This window comes from Cardiocondyla obscurior, linkage group LG04, assembly GCF_019399895.1.
Source record: "Cardiocondyla obscurior isolate alpha-2009 linkage group LG04, Cobs3.1, whole genome shotgun sequence".
Lineage (NCBI taxonomy): Eukaryota > Metazoa > Arthropoda > Insecta > Hymenoptera > Formicidae > Cardiocondyla > Cardiocondyla obscurior.
Genome location: NC_091867.1, coordinates 7,980,581 through 7,998,894, shown reverse-complemented (window position 1 = coordinate 7,998,894; position 18,314 = coordinate 7,980,581). Strand labels below are relative to the sequence as shown.

Sequence of the window (18,314 nt, the reverse complement as noted above, 5' to 3'; positions counted from 1 at the left end):
TGCGAGAGTACACAGAATATACAGTCTCCGGAAAGTATCCGGGTTCTTCGTGAAATATTCACCTCCCCTGTTTCTCAATATCTTCCTATCGGAATCTAAAATGTTCGAGCCTCACCTTCTCCTTCATCGCGGAGAACAGAGATGTCTTATCGGAGTTTCTACGCTCGGTGTGATTAACGGGCACGTGATCCGCGGAATCCTGTCGTTTCGGAGCATCCGAGGTCTCCGAAGCCTCGACGTTTGCCGTGTTACTCATATCTGAATCATGTCGCTGATAAAAGAGCGAACTGACGGCACGGCTCTACTTATCAATTTGAACGTCGCTCGTTTTGATATATGTATATCGATCGCTGGTCGATCAGCATTTGTTTGTCATCGATCACACAACGCACGTTATGCAAATGCAATAAATGCGTGTGTTCAATACCCTCCCGATTATTCGACAATTGCAAAAAAAAAAAAAAAAAAAAAAAAAAGAAAAAGAAAAAGAAATATCCGGCATAGTATTTCGCGTTAAAATTTGTTTTCTTTTATGAAGCGTGTTACCGAATCATCGAGTTTCCTAGCACAACGATCAATACTGAAAAAAAATTACTTCGCAATACTTTCAAATCTCAAACAAAGAGATCGAACGTACTTTTTTCGGCGGTGCGAATCGAGAGCTACCGCTGATGTTGCGGTTCGAAAGTACACGAGTCCGAGAGATAAGAGATTAGATCGGCAAGTGGTAGCAACGTCACTTACCTGATAGGCGTAAGGTGTGCAGGGTACGTAGAATTCTCTGCTCATAATAGACGGATCGCTTGCGGGCAGCGGTGAAGTTCAGCTGACGGGTCGTCCTTCGGCAAGTGTCAAAACGTCGGTGGCGCCATCTTGTTCTCGCCAGGATCGGTGCGAGTCTTCGGGCTGTCACGAGCAGGCAGGATCACCGAAGTCCGATCGGAGACGAGGTACCATCCTTCGTCCGCTTCTCCTGGGTTCATGCACTTCGCGGCCGGGACACTTGGGTTCGCGTGTCACCCGTCACGTCACACGTCGCGTTACGTCACGTCGCGCGTTGCGCCGCAACGTTAAGACTGTGGCGTGGCAGCGACGGCGTCGTCGCTCGCGGGCGTTGCGACGGCGACGAGAACGCGAGACTTGCCGGACTCTTTCCGGTCCCGATGCGCGCACAGCTTCACCGTAGCACCGCCCGGAATACGCACTGCATTGATATCACCAACGACGTCGCCGGGTTCGTCGTCCCAATTCGATCATGGCGCGCTCTCGTCGGTGGCGATTGTCCTCGCGATTGAGAGCCCGACCGTCGGGCGATGTTCCCACCGGCCTTTGCCTGTTCGTGAAAATACGGACACTCGCGCTCGATCACTACGCCATTTTCGTTGCACGCACGACACGGCTGTATCTCTGTTTCTCTCTCGCGCGCGAGCTGATTCGCGACTTACGTCCATACGCGTTGGTTGTCCAAAACTGACTGGCAACCGCGGCGTCTGCACCGCCGCCGTCGCCGACGACGCGGGTCACGTGAGCGTCCAACGATGGCCGAAACGACACGGTGACGCCACCTGACAGTACCGCGTCGATTCCAGGTCTGTCCTTGATCCTGCGAAACGCGTCCATACGCATTGACTGTCTCGTACCGACTGGCCAGTGGTCACCCCGCTACCCGCACCATCAACGTATGTGACTGCCGAGCGGTCAATGATGGCCGAAGCGTCACGAAGGTGCCACCTATCGCTATCACGTCGATCTCGGGCTCGACGTTGATCTCACTCTGCTGATAATTTAGCTTTATTCATTTTATCAAATTTTATAACAAGGAATAAACACACCTTAATATCCTTTTGCCACGATTAACAAAAATGTTTAATTGATATTCGCTTGATCGTTTTATCATGAATAATTTTGCAATCTCTCTCGAAAGTAATTTTGAACTTTTCTAATAAATTAAACAAGCTCGTTTTGTTTCAAAGATCTTACAGCTTGTTCCTTTTTTTCGACATAATTTCTCTTTAAATTAATATACTTTCTCTTTTCTAAATGTGCAATAAATTATTGCAAGACGAGGGAAACTGCTCGAGAGAAATTATATTAACAGAAAAAAAAACATATTGAAACTATAATTAACGTTAACGTTCAATCAATGTAGTAATAAATGTCTACATGCAGGTAGGCATCCAAACGGAATTCGGGACACTCGAATTCGCTTTGTTATAAGTTTTAGAAAAAGTTTTCGGACGGATTTTCGCGCAGCAGACGGGCGTGCAACTGAAATTGCACGGTGTGTCGGTACGCGGATTCGGCGCTCGGTTGAAGGAAGGATGCCTTCGTTTCTTTTCAGGTTTAATAGCGACGTCGCGTGGCACTAGAATTTCATTCCAGGGAATCTCGACGTCGTCAGACGGGCAAGTCTGCTCCTCTGTCGACGGACGTATCTCCACTGGCTTTTCCAGAATCAAGTCGGTCCAGGGTATCTCCTGTGAAGAGTCACAGGTGTCCGGGTCGTCCAACGTGACTCGCGACATCTCCGTAATGAGCAGATCCGCTCGCCAAGGCAGCGTCATTTCGCCGGTGGATTCTCGCTCTTCCCCGCTGGCTGCGATCTCTGTTTCAGTCTTGTTCACCTCTCGATCAGCCGTCGGAGCCGCGCCGGAACGAATTCTCACGTCCGCTGCCGGTAAAAAGATGTCCCGCCAGGGTAGCTCGATTTTGGAGCCGCACAGCATGGACTCGTCCGAGAATTCACGGTGAAGCGTCTGCATGTACGGTTCATGCCAGATCTCCTCTTTCGGATTATGCACGAAGACCTGCCTCCTTCGCCTGGAACGGTCCTTCGACCCTTCTTTGCGATGTGCATATTTCTTCGCACGGCACGTGCACATTTGTTGGAGTTTGTCACGCATCGCCGTGTTTGGCTGTCGGCTTACACTCGTCGATTTAGGTCTCTTTATTTTTCCAATCTCATATTGTCAGAGTGAAGGGAATGATCGGCGTGAAGGCGGACGCGAGCAGCTCCGACAAACTTGGTTTATCTACGCAACGATTGCCTCATGGACTTGGCTTGCCTATTCGTTAAAATAATTAAATACGATCAACAACTTATACGTACACATAGATTATATATTGCGCACAGAATTTATTTATTTCGTTTTGTATCGTTGAACACTATTTAAATTTTGCTTTTTATAACTGCATAAATGTAGTTAAAATCTAAGTAATTATTAAATACCTGTTTCAAATCATGAATATTAAATCGTTTATCACGATCATTTATAACACATAATTCTGTTTATCAAATGCAGTAAGTATGTAGAACTAAAAACAAAAAACTTTAAAAATATAGTATAAAAAGAAAATGTGAAATTCTTAACATATAAGTCAATCCTTCAATTAAAATAAAAATAAAATAATTAAAAAAAAAAACAATTAAATTACATTCTAATTTTTTCATATATTTTAAATCTCTTTTACCATACATTTGTTTCTTTTATAAAAAAATTTATTGTAAAATATCGTACTTTAAAAATCATACTCGTATAAGAAAAGAGAAATAGATGAAAAATAACTTATGTTATTTTAGGATAAGTTTCACAATCATTAATAATGTAAATATAAAGATACACTAGATACATATATTTTATAAATGTTGGAGTGTATTATATGCATCTGCTGCTGTCATCGTCATAAGTCACTTCATTTGACTTAGAATAATTTCTATAAAAATACAAGAAAAAAGATGAGGTGTTAGTATGTGAGTTCTGAAAATGATGCTTAAAGTATTAATGTTAAATTCTGTATATTATGTGCAAGTAAAGATAATTAAATTTAATTGATATATTAATAAGGAATATTTTACACAGAAACAATTGTATAAATTTATTATGGAAATAAAATATACTCTTATACATTATAAAGTGCATGATATATAAAAATAAAGCACAAGCTGCTCGATAGATTTCGATGTACACAACGATTTATCGTGCTTATTTATACATAAGATTTAAAACGCAATATATTGATATTAGGATACCAACTGTGCCAATAAATATGTATTCTCTTACCATCCTCCAATTTTCAATAATCTCTTTTAAAACTGTGAAAACTCTTCTCCATGTAGAGGTGAAATATGTATATATCTGTATATGTATACATGTATTATGAGATTGTACAGCTGTCTTTTTGGGATCATTTATCGGTGCATCCATTACCGTAATCTTCAAATGTTTCGTTCCAGTTTGTAAAGTATTTTGTTGATTGCTATAGGATATTAAGCCTTCTCTAGGTTCATGTCGTTGATCTAAATGTAAATTTTATAATTTAATTAATCGCATATACATAATTATTTTTAGTTAATGCAATCTTATTACCACTGTTAGTACCGAGATTATTTCCAAATGTATATTGTGTAGTATCAGTGCCCCAACCTACTTTAATATTCTCTTTGTTTTTTATCCTAATATTGGAGAAATTTGCAGCAATTGATTCAGCAATGGGCATACTACACTGGTTGGGGCACTCTAAATCCTATTCTTCACTTTTATTGGTTTGGAGCTTCAATTTAACATTGGACTTTATAAAATTATAATGACCTGCTTGAATCATATTATCCTCCCATTTTTTCATCTCAATCTTATATTTCTCTAATAAATTTTTTGATTCCTCGTTATATTTATTTTTAGCTTCTGTCGTCATATTTTTCCATTCTTCACTCATGTTCAATAAGAAATCCTGAAAATATGAAAAAAAAACCTATTTAAAACATTTTAATTAAATAGTTAAATTTATATTTATTTAGTGCACATTTTATCGATAAAAGCCAACAAAAATGAAGAAAACCTGATAATAAAAATATAATAAGATTATACCCAGAATTAAAAATTTAGCTAAAAAATAAGGAACACACAACCATAGGTACATACAGAGTTTAAAGATTATATTATTAACTTACTTTGTGTGATACTTGTGGCTTTTTGTCATTTTTTTTACTTTGCAAGAACAACATAAAAGCAGTTAATGGTCGTTTTGGTTTTCCAAGTTCCAAAAGTTTCTATCAAAAAGTAAAAAATATGTTAGAATTATAAAATATTATATATATATATATATATATATATATATATATATATATATATATATATATATATATATTAAAGATTATTTCAAATACCTGTTTAATTTCACTCTTTTTAAATTTCTGACCTTTCTTTAACAATTCTTGTACTATTTCCACCTTTTGATCATTGGTTAAAGAATTTTCATAATCCACTAATTTCTTTTTATATAAGGAAGCCTGTTCAAGATACTGCTTCTGCAAATTCTGCTTTATTGTTGGATCAATTTCTGCCCATTTCTGTGATGCTTTTACCACAAGTTCTTTTGCTTTACAATGAGGATATTCCTCTTGCAATTTGTTTCTTACAGAAGTATAATACATTAAAAATACATTTAGAGGTCTTTTTGGTTTTGGTGGTAAAGAGTTTTTTCCTCCTCCAAGTTTTGATTTAGTTGAAAAATCTTCCACAGAAGCAAATTCTCTGAAAAAATAAATAAAAAATCTAATTATTATAATTTGCAAGATATAAAGTAGTAATAGTTATTAACATTATATGTTACTTATTTATATAATACAATAAAATTAAAGATAAATTTTATGCAAATAATTTTTCTGTAATTTTTAATAACCGTTTTGTATATTAATCGAAGTATATTCCAGAAATTTAACCGCAATAACTAAAAAATAGCAAAATTACATGACAATTACTGAATACAGGCATGAATCACTGTAGTAATTTTTACACACTGCCAAAAAGGTTTTGCTTGTTCTTGTTTTACGAAATAAAGAACATACTACTTTGTGATTTACAAACGTTTAAAAATAAATAAAATTTATATTGTCAGTCGTAGAAAATTAGAATATTCTTTACCTAGTATAAAAGAAATTTAGCGGATTGAAATGCTTTCTATTAATAGGAAGCAGCAGCCTGTACGTTGCCGTAATCATAGTATTTCAGTATTACCACCGAGTTGATTGAAACAATCCCGAACGAGATTTTTATCAAGAAATATTTTCAATATCTTTGTCAAGAAGAGGATATGATCAAAACACCACCGAGAAAGACTAAATTGAGGTTAAGAATACTCTTTTTGGAATTCCGTTATTTCCGTTTCCAAATATACTATTGGAGCTGCGAATCCATTAGTTTTTGCATACAAAACGCAAAAGCCAATCAACTCGCCGTATTTCCGTAAAAGTAGAAGACTGATTGGACACCAAGCGCGTGTAAACGGTTTATGAAAAAAAGTAAAAAAAAAGCAACGCAACCTACCGGTTGGAATTGGTCGTATTATCCTAGTAACAGTGCTCAGTAACAGAGAAAGCCACTAAAAGCAGGAAAGTCACATTGTGGAAAGACGCTAGTACAAACAACGTGTTCGAATGTGTTTTTACTTGTCAACAGGTTGTTATTATTTTTGCCGAGTATTGCATCATCCGTTACCTTTTTACATTTGAAGATTTAAAAACAATGAATGCAGAAAATTCAAATTTACAAGATGACGAAGCATCAAAATCAACAAGTAATGCAGATCACAATAACGCAATTTTACATTCAATAAACATGGAAAAGAAGCAGAGGCGTCGGCGAGTGTGGCAACGTCAGCAAGAGCGAGAGAAGGAACACGAAAAGTTAAAACGGGAAAAAATCGAAGAATACGAAAGAAAACGTGCACTTACCTTAAAATATGCACATGAAAAATCCTCACGTCATAGTCAAAGCAAAAGTGGTAGTGAGTCTCCCGCGCATCTACAATACAGAGGTAGATCTGCTTCAACTACCTCTAAGTCCAGTAGTCTGCACGAAAAGTGAGTTTAAGATGCACATATAATTTTGGGCTGCCTCTGAAAAAAAAAAATGTGTGAACTGGTCTAAAAGTTGTTCATATAGGCATTTGTTGTCAAGAAATATGTCTATATTTTTTAGATTAGATAGGCCTAGTACAAGTGGAACGGTACCTCAGTTCACAGGTCCGCAGAATGCAGAGATTGATATTGCAGAGCTGCGTCGAATTAAAGTTGACATTCATCGGAATATTCCTGCAAAAGAACCTGTTGTTACTGAATTACAACGAGATATACTCAATCCTGACGATGTAATTATTAAAAGAAGAGCTGGTAAAATATTGCATTTTTTTTTTTACTTGAATATTTTAAATTCATATTTCTTTCAGAAACATAATTGTTTTCTAGCACTTTGTCATGAGTAAATTGTATCATAATCAAAGCATTGACAGCAAGTTACTATAATAATGGTATTATGCTAACAAATGCTAGATTGATACTTTGGTAGTATTTCTTACTTCATACTTGAAGTTACTCTACATACATGAAGATCTAAAAAATCAATGACATTCATGAAGATTACATTGATGCATGTGTTAATAGTCTAAATGTATTGAATAATACATTACAAAGCTTAATTAATGCTTAACTTTTTATATTAAAAATATACTTTCTACTTTTTTTATGTAAAATTTGACAAATAATCTGCTTAAATTTTATAATTTCTAATTATTTCAACACTACATTTTTCAACAACTGAAGATAATATTTGTTAAAGACATATATATATTAACGTTTTTAATATATAAGGATGAGCAATTTTATTAATTATAATTGCTTTCAACAATTGTAAAAATTATACATTGGTATTAAAATTTTTTTTACTTATGCTTATTGGAAATACATCATTAAACAACGGTATAAACTATATAGGAGAAGGAAGTAAACCAATATTCGACAGAGAAGACATAAAAAAAGTTATATACAAGACTGATGACATAAGAAAGCGATGTACAGTTGTAGCTATAGATAAAGAACATTCGGGTATGTATATTAATTTTTATTTCTTTTATTTATTTTAAATATATTAATTAAATATTATTATTGTGTGAAATAAATTTGAATTAATAAGTATACAAGATTATATTGAATATTTCTAAATTTTTTTTTAACAAAAAATACAATAAGCATGACAAATACATTTAATAAAAAAAACGAATTGTGTAAAAAAAAAGATTAAATTAACTTTTTTATTTTTAATTTTGGTTTTTGTAACTTTGCAACTAATGTATAATACAACATAATATTAAAATAATGCAATGCACATTATATAACACTAATATTTCAGCTTCAGCAATAAAATCACATACTTCGAACAGACGATCTTTATCTTCGAATCCAATTAGGAATGAGTTTTATAGTGTCGATCATTCAATCCCTCATTCATCTAGGTTTGTTTCATTTACAATAGAGTGTTATTTATATCAAACGGGCACTTTTAATTTTATTATTTTATTTTAGACATCGCGCAGATTTCAATCGTCAAGATAGTAAAACAGAAATTCGTGATATTTATAAACACGAAAGGTAAAACTTATTTAAATAATTTTATTTATTTGTATTTAAAAAAAACTTAATCTTTTTTCTACATTTTGTAGAAGGAACTCAGAAAAATACAGAGAAGAATATAAAGAAAAATATGCAGAAGTTTCAAATAGACGTAACGATCGTCGATCGCATTCTAGAGAATTACACTCGTATTCGAGGTATGAAGTACAATTATTTAATGTACATAATTAATTTTTTTTAATTAATAATTTTTTATTGATTTAAATATTTAAATAATTATTTATATAATTTTTTTTAATGCAATAGATTTTATTAATTTGCAAACTAAAAATAAGATATTTTAATTAAATTATAAAAAATTATTTCTAATTGTTATTTTTACAGATCATTTAGAGAAAAAATTAATTACAAATATCGTGAAAGATCAAATGAACGTCTGCACGAAATGAGAGATAGAAATAAAGACTGGAATAGAGACAGGGACAACGAAAGCAATAGGGGCAGGGACAGCGAAAGCAATAGGGACAGGAACAGGAATAGAGATAGAGATATGGACAGGGATAGGGATAGGCATAGAGATAGGGATAGGCATAGAGATAGAGATAGGGATAGGGATAGGGAAAGAGAAAGCGACAGAGGTCAGGAGAGAAATAAAGATAGAAATAGATTTGAAGAGCGAAGGAATATAGCACCTTATTCTATACAAATGCCATTACCGATGCCTATTTATTGTAACGTAAGTAAAACATATTCACACTTGGCTGTATTAATTTTAATAAATATTTTGAAAGAAAATTTGTCAAAATTCTAATTTTTTTTTTTTTTTTTTTTTTTTTCTTAATACGTATTTAGAGATTTCCTTCGAGACCAATTGCAGTAAGACCTATTGTTCCGCTGAGAGGACAGATTCCTTTTATAGCAAGAGGCAGTCCTTTTCGTATGATGTTACCACCCAGACCATTTTGGCCACGATTTCCTGTAGATGTGCGCATGTTTGAACGTCCACCCCCAAATACAGGTATAAAAATATATATACAAAAAACATCTCGGGTTATTCAGTATAATGTGAATACGCAATTTTCTGTGTAAAGAGGAAAACCTTGATACTGCAAGTGAGTGATACTGCAAGCTGTCCGACAAGTACTATGTGCCTGAATCCCATCCATTACTTTTAATTTACTTTTGCATATTTGTATTTTGCTAATAAATGTAAATAAACGAACAATGTTATTACATATGTTATATTTCAAAAGTAATGTCATTTTATATAATTAATAAATTTTTTATACGTGCAGAGTGACTTTTATTTTTTTAATTAACTAAAATATATAGAATACTAATATTTTTTTTTTTATTTACTATTAATACAAAACCTAAGTTTTAAAATTCACCGCTGAAATCGCGAGTTTATTATCTATTGTGCTCTTGCAAACGAAACGCGAAATTTCGTAGTTTTTCCGCAAGATCGGAAAGCTGATTGGTCACGACGTGGGTTTTTTAAAGCGCGCGCATTTGTCTGCAAAATGTGACTACGCTAAGATCACGCACGCTGGTCGCCGTCACTCTAGACAAGCGCCATATCTCCTCCCCAAATACGTGACATTTACTTGATCCACTATGGAAAATGGGCGTATATTATACTGCCCATATCCGTGGTCCTTCTAGGTTTACGCCCATATCCCATTGGAATCGCAACGCCGCCTACCGGTTCGAATCGATCGTATTATCCTAGTAACAGTGCCTAGTAACAGGGAAAAGTGCCAAACTGTCGAAGAAAAGTCGTATTATATCGCGCGATATAGCGAGTCTGTCGAGTGTTATGTGAAAACTCCGAAAGAATATTGAATCAATATTTGCTGTTGTCTGCTTTTGAAAACGTTTGGTGATATAATAATTGGAATTTTTTCGGCTTCGGACTACTCGAAGCCATTAATTTTTTCTTGCATTTAATTGCAGCAAGATTTCTGTCAGCTTATCGCAAGATAATACAAGCAAAACCGATTATTATAAAGATTCTCATTTGCTCCATTTCGCTGAAATTTGACAGCGGATCTGTGCCTGATATATTATTAACAATAAATTTAATGCAGTCCACTTTTCGAGATGACGATACATCAAGATCGGCACGTAATGAAGATACTTACGCAATTTTACGTTCAAGAAACGAGGAAGAGAAGCAGAGGCGTAGGAGAGAGTGGCAACGTCAGCAAGAGCGAGAGAAGGAACACGAAAAGTTAAAGCGGGAAAAAATCGAAGAATACGAAAGAAAACGTGCACTTACCTTAAAATATGCACATGAAAAATCCTCACGTCATAGTCAAAGCAAAAGTGGTAGTGAGTCTCCCGCGCATCTACAATACAGAGGTAGATCTGCTTCAACTACCTCTAAGTCCAGTAGTCTGCACGAAAAGTGAGTTTAAGATGCACATATAATTTTTGGGCTGCCTCTGAAAAAAAAAAATGTGTGAACTGGTCTAAAAGTTGTTCATATAGGCATTTGTTGTCAAGAAATATGTCTATATTTTTTAGATTAGATAGGCCTAGTACAAGTGGAACGGTACCTCAGTTCAGAGGTCCGCAGAATGCAGAGATTGATATTGCAGAGCTGCGTCGAATTAAAGTTGACATTCATCGGAATATTCCTGCAAAAGGACCCATTGTTACTGAATTACAACGAGATATACTTAATCCTGACGATGTAATCGTTAAGAGAAGAGATGGTAAAATGTTGCTTTTTTTTTTTTTAATCTTGAATTTTCTAAATTTTTATTCCTTTTAGAAACATAATTATTATCTAGCATTTTACAATGAGTGAATTATATTACAATTAAATCATTGACAGCGGTTACAGTAATAATGGTATGGTAATATATATATAGGCGACATTAATACTTTGGTAGATTTATTCCGTACATCATACACGAAGCTGCTATTCATACATGAAGATCTTACAGAAAGTCGATGACAAACTTCATGAAGATAACATCCACCAAGAAAAACACTCGAAATGCTAAAAAAAAAAAAAAAACATTTATGAAGCTGGTTATAAAATTTTGGTTACTTCATCGTTTTTTTTAATAGAGTAGCATCTCCGAATTCCTTGCATAAGTACCATAAAAAGTTAATCAGTTATATTTCAATATTTGTTTCATATTTAAACGAGTTGTCAATTAGAATATAATGAGTCTGTCAAGCGTTACCGTGAAAACTTTTAAAAAATATTAAATTAATTTTTATTATTGTTGGAATGCTTTAAAAAACATTTAGTAATTGAAATTTTGCCGGTTTCGGACTTAATTACTCGAAATAATTATTATAAAGATCCTAAACTGCTTCATTTTTATAAGATTTATTAACTGTGCCTTACGTGATATTGTTAACAATGAATCCAATGTATTCAACTTTTTTAGATGAAGTATATATAAAAATCGACATATCATGAAGATTACAACAGTTATTCAATTTTACGTTCAAGAACTAAAGAGAAACAGAAAAGGGCGAGGTGCGAGAAACAAATACCTCAGAATACAGGTTTGCAGGATGCAGACATTGATGTCACGGAGCTGCATCGAATTAAAGTTCATATTCATAAAAATATTTCTACAAAGGACCCGCTGTTACCGAAGGTACAGTTTTTAATACTTTGCTTGTAGATATAAAAATGCTTTTGCATCGTGGAAGATGATACATAGATGATACGCCTAATAAAATCGAAGATACTTATAGTAAATGAAAATTGAATGCGATTTCTCAGAATTAACATTAAAAAATTATTTCATACAATTAAATATTAACAATAAATATTCTAAATTATATGGAAGATATTTTTTTTTTAATTGCTTTCTCGTCTACTACGAAAATAATGTAAAACTGCATGGAACTTTTTTTATTTATCTTCAAAAGTTCTATTTGCCTCTAAAAGTTTTATTATATGAAGTGGGACACTGTATATTATATCAAGAGGCGCTATAATGTATCACGCTAAGTGTTTGCGCAACGAGATCGATGTGTTAATAAACTTCTAATTTTTAGTTCTGAATTAATTAATTAAAAAAATAATTGGCTCAAATTTTATAATCGCTAATTATTTCAACATTACAGTTTATCAACAGTGGAAGACATTATTTGTTAAAGATAAATATATATTAACGATGGAAGATTTCCTTCTGCTTACTATGTAGAAGATGTACTTCACGCAAGATTTTACATTCTGTTTAAATTATTTTTAATTTTGAAATTTGTCTTTTGAAACCTTTTTATAAAATAATTGTGCATCTACAATAATTAATAATATATTACTTAAATAAATTATATAATTTAATTTCATATTTAAAAAGTGTAATATATAAATATGAACGACATTTAATAATTAAAAAGAAAAAAATTTTAATAACTGTAAATTATACTCATTGCAAGTGTAACATTATCGAATTATTACATAACTCTTTTATTCTTTACATTTAAATTTATAAAATATTGTATTTTTTTGTTATAAGTGTAGCAAATACTAATTTTATTTTCCAATATATCTTTTAATATTTTTAATGCATGTAGTGTTTATAATAGTGCAATGGTTTTATAATTATAACAGCAATCAACATTAAAAGTTAATAATAATAAAAATAAAAAAAACATAATTTAAAGCAGCCAAAAATTTAATAAAAATCACTTTAAATAATTGTAAAAATGTATTATTTAATTTTTTTTATTTATGATTATTAGAAATATATCATTAAACAGTAGTATAAACTCTAGGAGAAGGATGCAAACCAATCTTCGACCGGGAAGACATAAAGAAGGCTATAAACAAAACTAATGAAATAGAGGAGCGACGTACAGTCGTAGCTATAGATAAAGAACATTCGGGTATGTATATTAATTAATGTATGTTAATTAAATATTATTATTGTGTAAAATAAATTTGAATTAATAAGTATACAAAATTATATTGAATATTTCTACATTTTTTTTAACAAAAAATACAATAAGCATGATAAATGCATTTAATTAAAAAAAACGAATTATGTAAAAAAAGATTAAATTAATTTTTAATTTTTATTCTGGTTTTTGTAACCTTGTAACAAATGCATAATACCGTATAATATTAAAATAATGCAATGCATATTATAACTTTAATATTTCAGGTTCAACAGTAAAACCACGTACCTCGAGAAGACCATCTTCGAATTCAATTAGGGACGAGTTTTATAGGACCGGATATTCGACCTCTTGTACATCTAGGTTTGTTTCATTTACAATGATATTTTATATATATTAAATGTGTATTTTTAATTAATTTTTTTTCGAATTTTAGACATCATGCAGATTTAAATCATCAAGATAACAAAACGGGAATTCGTGACATTCATAAACATGAAGGGTAAAATTTCTTTGAGCAATTTTACTTATTTGTAATAAAAAACTAAACTTTTTTTTACATTTTTTAGAAGCAGCTCAGAAAAACACAGAGAATATAAAGAAAGATATACAGAAAAAAATTCAAATAGACGCGACAGTCGTCAATCGCATTCTGGAGATTTACATTCTTATTCGAGGTAGGAAGTACGATTATTTAATGTTTTTTTAAAATAATTAATTCTTTCATTGATTTAAATGTTTGGTAAATTTCCATTATTTAATTAAAAATTTTTTATTAGATGTAATTGATTAATTTGCAAAATAAAAGAAAAAGATATTTTAATTAAACTATGAAAAATAATGTTTAATTGTGACTTTTACAGATCGGCTATGGAAGAAAATCACAAATATCGGGAAAGATCAAATGAAAGTTCTTACGAAATGAGAGATAGAAATAGAGACAGGGACAGGGACAGGGACAGGGACAGGGACAGGGACAGGGATAGAGATAGGGACAGAGACAGAGACAGAGATAGGGATAGAGAAAGAGAGAGAGACAGGGAGAGGATCAGGGACAGAGACAGAGATAGGGACAGAAATAAAGATAGAGGTAGATCTAGGGAACGAAGGGACATAGCACCTCATTATATAGAATCGCCAATATCTATGCCAATTTTTTATGGTGTAAGTAAAACATATAAAAACTCTACTATATTAATTTAAATAAATATTTTTAATGAAAATTTGTTAGATTACTCATTTATTTTATCCTTATGAATATGTATTTAGGGTTTTCCTCCGAGACCAATTGTAGTAAGTCCTATGGTTCCACTGAGAGGCCAAATTCCTCCTATGGCAAGAGGCAGACATCCTGGTTTAATGGCACCAGTCAGACCATTTCCGCCACGATTTCCTCCGGATATGTACAGATTGGGACATCCACCTCCAAATCCAAGTATGCAAATAAATATACATACGCTTATCTGCACACATGTGTATGTTTAATTTATATATGTATAACATACCTATATGTATAATTACACAATTTTTTTACAGGATTTGGACCATTTTAATATTGGATTATATACACCGTCGATAGCACTAAAAAAAAAAAAAACTGTTATCGATAATATAAGTATAATTTAATATATATATTATATTCATCTATTATTGTCATTAGTATAAGTTATCTTATTTAACTTTGCTTAATGTCTATAAAAAGCAGGTTTTTGACATGGAGCTTAAAATATTAATTGCCATATATTACGTGTAAATAAAATATGTGAACTTTACATATGTGAAGTTTACATATATTTCAGTAAAATCGTAAAAATCGACATTGTAATAAGATTGTATTTATAAATGTATCATGGAAATATAATATATTCTTACACATAACATGGAGGTAAAAATGTATATCCGATCGAGACGAGTTCAGACGAGTTCACGCTGAGAGCTCGACAGAACTTTATGTAAATAAATATATGTATGTCATGAAAAAAGAATAGAGATAAAACAATGAGTAATTATGCGTTATTTGCGAGATTCTAAAAGCTTTAAAGATATGAAGAGATAAAACGTGATACGATCTATAATTCGATTTCGTTTATCGTGGTGTTATCAGATAAATATATATTAATATACTTATGTGTGTATACGTATATGAACGAGTAGTGGTTTCATACCAACAATGAAAAGCACAATCGTCACCGTGACCATGATAATAATAACCCTCGATCTCATGTTCTGTAGCCACGCTCTTTGTTGAGCTCTCTTCGCGGCCTCTCTAAATTCATTTCCAGCCAAATTCAAACGATCACTCGCTTGCTGCAAATCCTCCAGTCTCTCGCCCCGATCCATTACTTTTTGAACGTTATCTCTCATCACATCCGCCACTTCTTGAATCTGCAGCTTAACGCTTTAAATACAGACATAATTTATATACAATATTAAAATTGCATTAAACAGTAAAAAAAAATTATCACCACTCACCCATCTATTTTATCATCAACATGTTCATTTCCATTTGACGTGCTGGGCCGCCTGGAATTGAATTCCACATTAGTACATTTGTATTAATTAAGGCACTTTCTTAAATATAGCAAGAACCGAATAAAATCAATTATAAATCTACAAAGATAGACACACAGACAATTCACAGATGTGAAATTTAAGCCGAATAATACAACGTAAAAATTATTTCTGATATTTTGCCAAGTACAATGTTTATGCTAACTGTGCCAAAAACTCGGTCGCCTACTGTATTCTTACAGAAATTTGTTCAATTAATATTGTAGCCGGAAAGAATTTTTTCATCTTACGTAAACAGCATATCCTCGTCGGGATCACTGTCATGTTCCAATAATGATTCCTGCAAAGCAATACATCGATTTAAGTATATGTCAGATTTCCCGCCAAAGTATGACATCATACGAGAACGCTGCTTTTTCGAGGGTCGCCGATGCCGTGTCGAGGAGTGCTTACCTTCTCATCTTTGTCCGCGGTTTTGATGTCCTCTCTGGATAAACTGCGTTTACCAGACGACAGCATATCCTTAGGAAAATAGGCCCGCGTATTATTCGCGGGGTTCGAATAACCAATTTGCACACTGGAATGTCTTCTCTGGCGATTAGAATATAACCTCCTACGGGCAGTCGGCCATTTTACCAGGAACCAATTTGCTTTACCAACCGCGTATCAGGCGAAACGGCGGCAGAGAGCAGCACTTAGCAGGACCGTTCACGTTTTGTAACAGCACAAAAATATTTTCCAAATGAAGATCGTTGACTCAGTGTCGCGCTTCGTCGTTGCAGCTGAGATTCCACGAATATTTGGCGTCGTAGTTTTTCACGTTTTGTCCGCTGTTCCTTGCCACGTGATGCTGACTTTCCCTCTCCGTATCGTGAAGTTTAAAATAACCCGAAGCTCCGATGCTCTCACCATTCGTAAGTTCGATCCCGAATAATTCTCACCGTTGTGCATTGTTCACGCAAAGTTGAAGGTACCGAAAACGCCGTTATGGAAGTCGCCAAAGGTAATTTCGACAAACTGAAATTTGGCATTTTGCACCTGTTTAAATTGTCCCCGTTCTTCTTTCTTTAGTTTTGCACCCTTGTACTTATAATTTAAAATATCGGCTATGTACTAAGCAAATAGTTTTACTTTTCAGTAAAATTCCGGACAGAACACGATGTACTTCGTGATACTGTTAATTACTTCACGGAATTATTATTATTTTTTTATTTAAACGAAATTATTTCCAAGGCTTGTTAGCTAGCAATAAACGTGATGTGCGGTGAACGAAACTTGATCAGCTTCTCAACGCAAATTATTTCAGGAAACAGTTTCGAAACAGTCGGAAGTGTTCGCGTAACCCAATCTATACAAAAATAATACATAATATTTTTTTTTCAGCAAATGACTCGAGCAGCAGCCTCGTCGAGCAATCGATGAACGTGACGTCGGCGACGAAATCCGTTTCAACATCGAAATCCGTACAGAGCGTCCAGACAAAGTCAGTCGTGGAGTCGTCGACTTCAGTTAAATCGGTCTCATCCTCTTCCACCAGGTCTCAACAGTCAACAGAGTACGAAGAAACGATCGAATATAGCGATTAGAATAATGTAAATTTCTCCAATTAAAAAGAAAAAAGACATGGACAAACATTAGCACAGACAGTACCGTTAGAATATGAAAAGCTAGGCTTATCCGATTATGTTAAAATATCTTAATTTTACTATGGAGAATGATTTACATTACATTTGTACACATTGAGGAATCGTCTGGCGGTATGTTGCATCGATTAATGTAAAGTGACTCAGTCAACTATCTTAAATATTCGCTACCTTTATACATTAATGTTATTAAAAAAAATTGTTTTAATATAATTTTTTAATGTTAAAAACACGAATTTCTTATTGTATCGCTGTTACGTTTTTGTTGAATTCCTACATTATGACGGCACATGGTGCTGATAAAAACACAGCTTTATAGAGATGTAGCCAAGTGGAATTTACTGGCACTTTGCCAACATACCGCCAACATTTCTGACTTTACTCCACTGCGTATCGGTTCTCCGTAATCCTCTATCGTCATTTCGCGGAGTTGTATTTTTATCTAATAACGCGTCATACGGTTTATGTTTAACTCAAGTTTATTACTCTTTATATGACTCATGATTGTAACATTTTACAAAAATCGATTTAATATTTTTCACGTGCGAGTTGGATGATTACCGAGTGACGCAGATGTTTAAAAAAAAACTTTTGTTACTCACGGAAGAGACTTACCGTTATTTTTAGCTTTACGACGAACTTTGTAATTGTCGAGTTAACGTCACGATATACAGAAGCTTTTTATTGTGTAGAATCATTCTCCAACGCCCTCAGTTTCGCGTTTATTTCCCGAGGAAATCCCGCAAATTCCCTCCATCGGCGAACTATCGCAAGGGACACGATATGGCCGCACGCACCCCGATGACGTTTAAGTGGGGTGCTGATACAAACCGCCCACCCATGTCTCGACGCTCATCGGTCTAGCGACGACTCGAACA

At 33.6% G+C, this 18,314-nt stretch overlaps 6 protein-coding genes across 12 annotated transcripts in view; 2 read left to right on the top strand and 4 right to left on the bottom strand.

Annotated features, from left to right (window-relative positions):
* Jvl (javelin-like) overlaps positions 1 to 1,754 on the bottom strand; it is a 50,363-nt gene extending 48,609 nt beyond the window's left edge. For 2 of the 3 annotated variants that reach the window (XM_070655580.1, XM_070655581.1), the window contains exon 1: positions 745 to 1,752. In XM_070655580.1, coding sequence (XP_070511681.1) covers positions 745 to 789 — 45 coding nt within the window. In that variant the 5' untranslated portion in view covers positions 790 to 1,752. Of the gene's footprint in view, positions 1 to 744 lie in introns of all 3 variants that reach the window. The other variant, XR_011545649.1, reaches the window with a different exon arrangement.
* Positions 1,755 to 1,960: 206 nt separating this feature from the next.
* On the bottom strand, positions 1,961 to 3,316 carry LOC139102204 (uncharacterized). The gene has a single exon (XM_070655938.1). It carries the CDS (start codon positions 2,901 to 2,903, stop codon positions 2,160 to 2,162), a length of 744 nt encoding a protein of 247 aa, XP_070512039.1. The 5' UTR covers positions 2,904 to 3,316; the 3' UTR covers positions 1,961 to 2,159.
* A 115-nt stretch (positions 3,317 to 3,431) lies between these two features.
* Positions 3,432 to 6,239, bottom strand: Tfam (mitochondrial transcription factor A). 5 transcript variants are annotated; one of them, XM_070655937.1, is made up of 6 exons: positions 5,922 to 6,239; positions 5,165 to 5,531; positions 4,949 to 5,047; positions 4,590 to 4,728; positions 4,062 to 4,297; positions 3,432 to 3,714 (listed from the first exon to the last, which is right to left on the bottom strand). In XM_070655937.1, exons 1-6 carry the CDS (start codon positions 5,996 to 5,998, stop codon positions 3,703 to 3,705), a joined length of 930 nt encoding a protein of 309 aa, XP_070512038.1. In that variant the 5' UTR covers positions 5,999 to 6,239; the 3' UTR covers positions 3,432 to 3,702. The 5 variants fall into 5 exon arrangements, 2 of the variants coding, with proteins under 2 accessions (XP_070512038.1, XP_070512037.1); XM_070655936.1 differs by lacking the exon at positions 3,432 to 3,714 and having other exon boundaries at positions 3,851 to 4,297; XR_011545664.1 differs by lacking the exon at positions 3,432 to 3,714 and having other exon boundaries at positions 4,156 to 4,297; positions 4,368 to 4,728.
* A 145-nt stretch (positions 6,240 to 6,384) lies between these two features.
* Positions 6,385 to 9,698, top strand: LOC139102200 (serine/threonine-protein kinase fray2-like). The gene is made up of 9 exons (XM_070655932.1): positions 6,385 to 6,859; positions 6,978 to 7,168; positions 7,769 to 7,879; positions 8,184 to 8,286; positions 8,357 to 8,422; positions 8,494 to 8,601; positions 8,789 to 9,140; positions 9,257 to 9,422; positions 9,496 to 9,698. The coding sequence occupies exons 1-9, from the start codon at positions 6,522 to 6,524 to the stop codon at positions 9,522 to 9,524; spliced, it is 1,464 nt and encodes a 487-aa protein (XP_070512033.1). The 5' UTR covers positions 6,385 to 6,521; the 3' UTR covers positions 9,525 to 9,698.
* A 653-nt stretch (positions 9,699 to 10,351) lies between these two features.
* On the top strand, positions 10,352 to 15,160 carry LOC139102201 (U1 small nuclear ribonucleoprotein 70 kDa-like). The gene is made up of 9 exons (XM_070655933.1): positions 10,352 to 10,814; positions 10,934 to 11,124; positions 13,160 to 13,270; positions 13,549 to 13,645; positions 13,719 to 13,784; positions 13,852 to 13,959; positions 14,146 to 14,446; positions 14,552 to 14,717; positions 14,819 to 15,160. Exons 1-9 carry the CDS (start codon positions 10,489 to 10,491, stop codon positions 14,833 to 14,835), a joined length of 1,383 nt encoding a protein of 460 aa, XP_070512034.1. The 5' UTR covers positions 10,352 to 10,488; the 3' UTR covers positions 14,836 to 15,160.
* On the bottom strand, positions 14,477 to 16,526 carry LOC139102206 (vesicle-associated membrane protein 4). The gene is made up of 6 exons (XM_070655941.1): positions 16,247 to 16,526; positions 16,084 to 16,133; positions 15,755 to 15,805; positions 15,448 to 15,680; positions 14,788 to 14,863; positions 14,477 to 14,705 (listed from the first exon to the last, which is right to left on the bottom strand). Exons 1-5 carry the CDS (start codon positions 16,310 to 16,312, stop codon positions 14,832 to 14,834), a joined length of 432 nt encoding a protein of 143 aa, XP_070512042.1. The 5' UTR covers positions 16,313 to 16,526; the 3' UTR covers positions 14,477 to 14,705; positions 14,788 to 14,831.
* Between the last annotated feature and the right edge of the window lie 1,788 nt (positions 16,527 to 18,314).

Coding starts and splice junctions, on each gene's coding strand:
- LOC139102201 (XM_070655933.1), top strand. CDS start 10,489: ATGCAGTCCACTTTTCGAGATGACGATACATCAAGATCGGCACGTAAT. Junction 10,815..10,933: donor TCCAGTAGTCTGCACGAAAA/GTGAGTTTAAGA, acceptor TATATTTTTTAG/ATTAGATAGGCCTAGTACAA. Junction 13,271..13,548: donor TATAGATAAAGAACATTCGG/GTATGTATATTA, acceptor TTAATATTTCAG/GTTCAACAGTAAAACCACGT.
- LOC139102206 (XM_070655941.1), bottom strand. CDS start 16,312: ATGCTGTCGTCTGGTAAACGCAGTTTATCCAGAGAGGACATCAAAACC. Junction 15,806..16,083: donor GACGAGGATATGCTGTTTAC/GTAAGATGAAAA, acceptor ATTCAATTCCAG/GCGGCCCAGCACGTCAAATG. Junction 15,681..15,754: donor GTTGATGATAAAATAGATGG/GTGAGTGGTGAT, acceptor CTGTATTTAAAG/CGTTAAGCTGCAGATTCAAG.
- LOC139102200 (XM_070655932.1), top strand. CDS start 6,522: ATGAATGCAGAAAATTCAAATTTACAAGATGACGAAGCATCAAAATCA. Junction 6,860..6,977: donor TCCAGTAGTCTGCACGAAAA/GTGAGTTTAAGA, acceptor TATATTTTTTAG/ATTAGATAGGCCTAGTACAA. Junction 9,423..9,495: donor ACGTCCACCCCCAAATACAG/GTATAAAAATAT, acceptor TTCTGTGTAAAG/AGGAAAACCTTGATACTGCA.
- LOC139102204 (XM_070655938.1), bottom strand. CDS start 2,903: ATGCGTGACAAACTCCAACAAATGTGCACGTGCCGTGCGAAGAAATAT.
- Tfam (XM_070655936.1), bottom strand. CDS start 5,998: ATGATTACGGCAACGTACAGGCTGCTGCTTCCTATTAATAGAAAGCAT. Junction 5,048..5,164: donor AAAAGAGTGAAATTAAACAG/GTATTTGAAATA, acceptor ACTTTTTGATAG/AAACTTTTGGAACTTGGAAA. Junction 4,729..4,948: donor AGCCACAAGTATCACACAAA/GTAAGTTAATAA, acceptor TCATATTTTCAG/GATTTCTTATTGAACATGAG.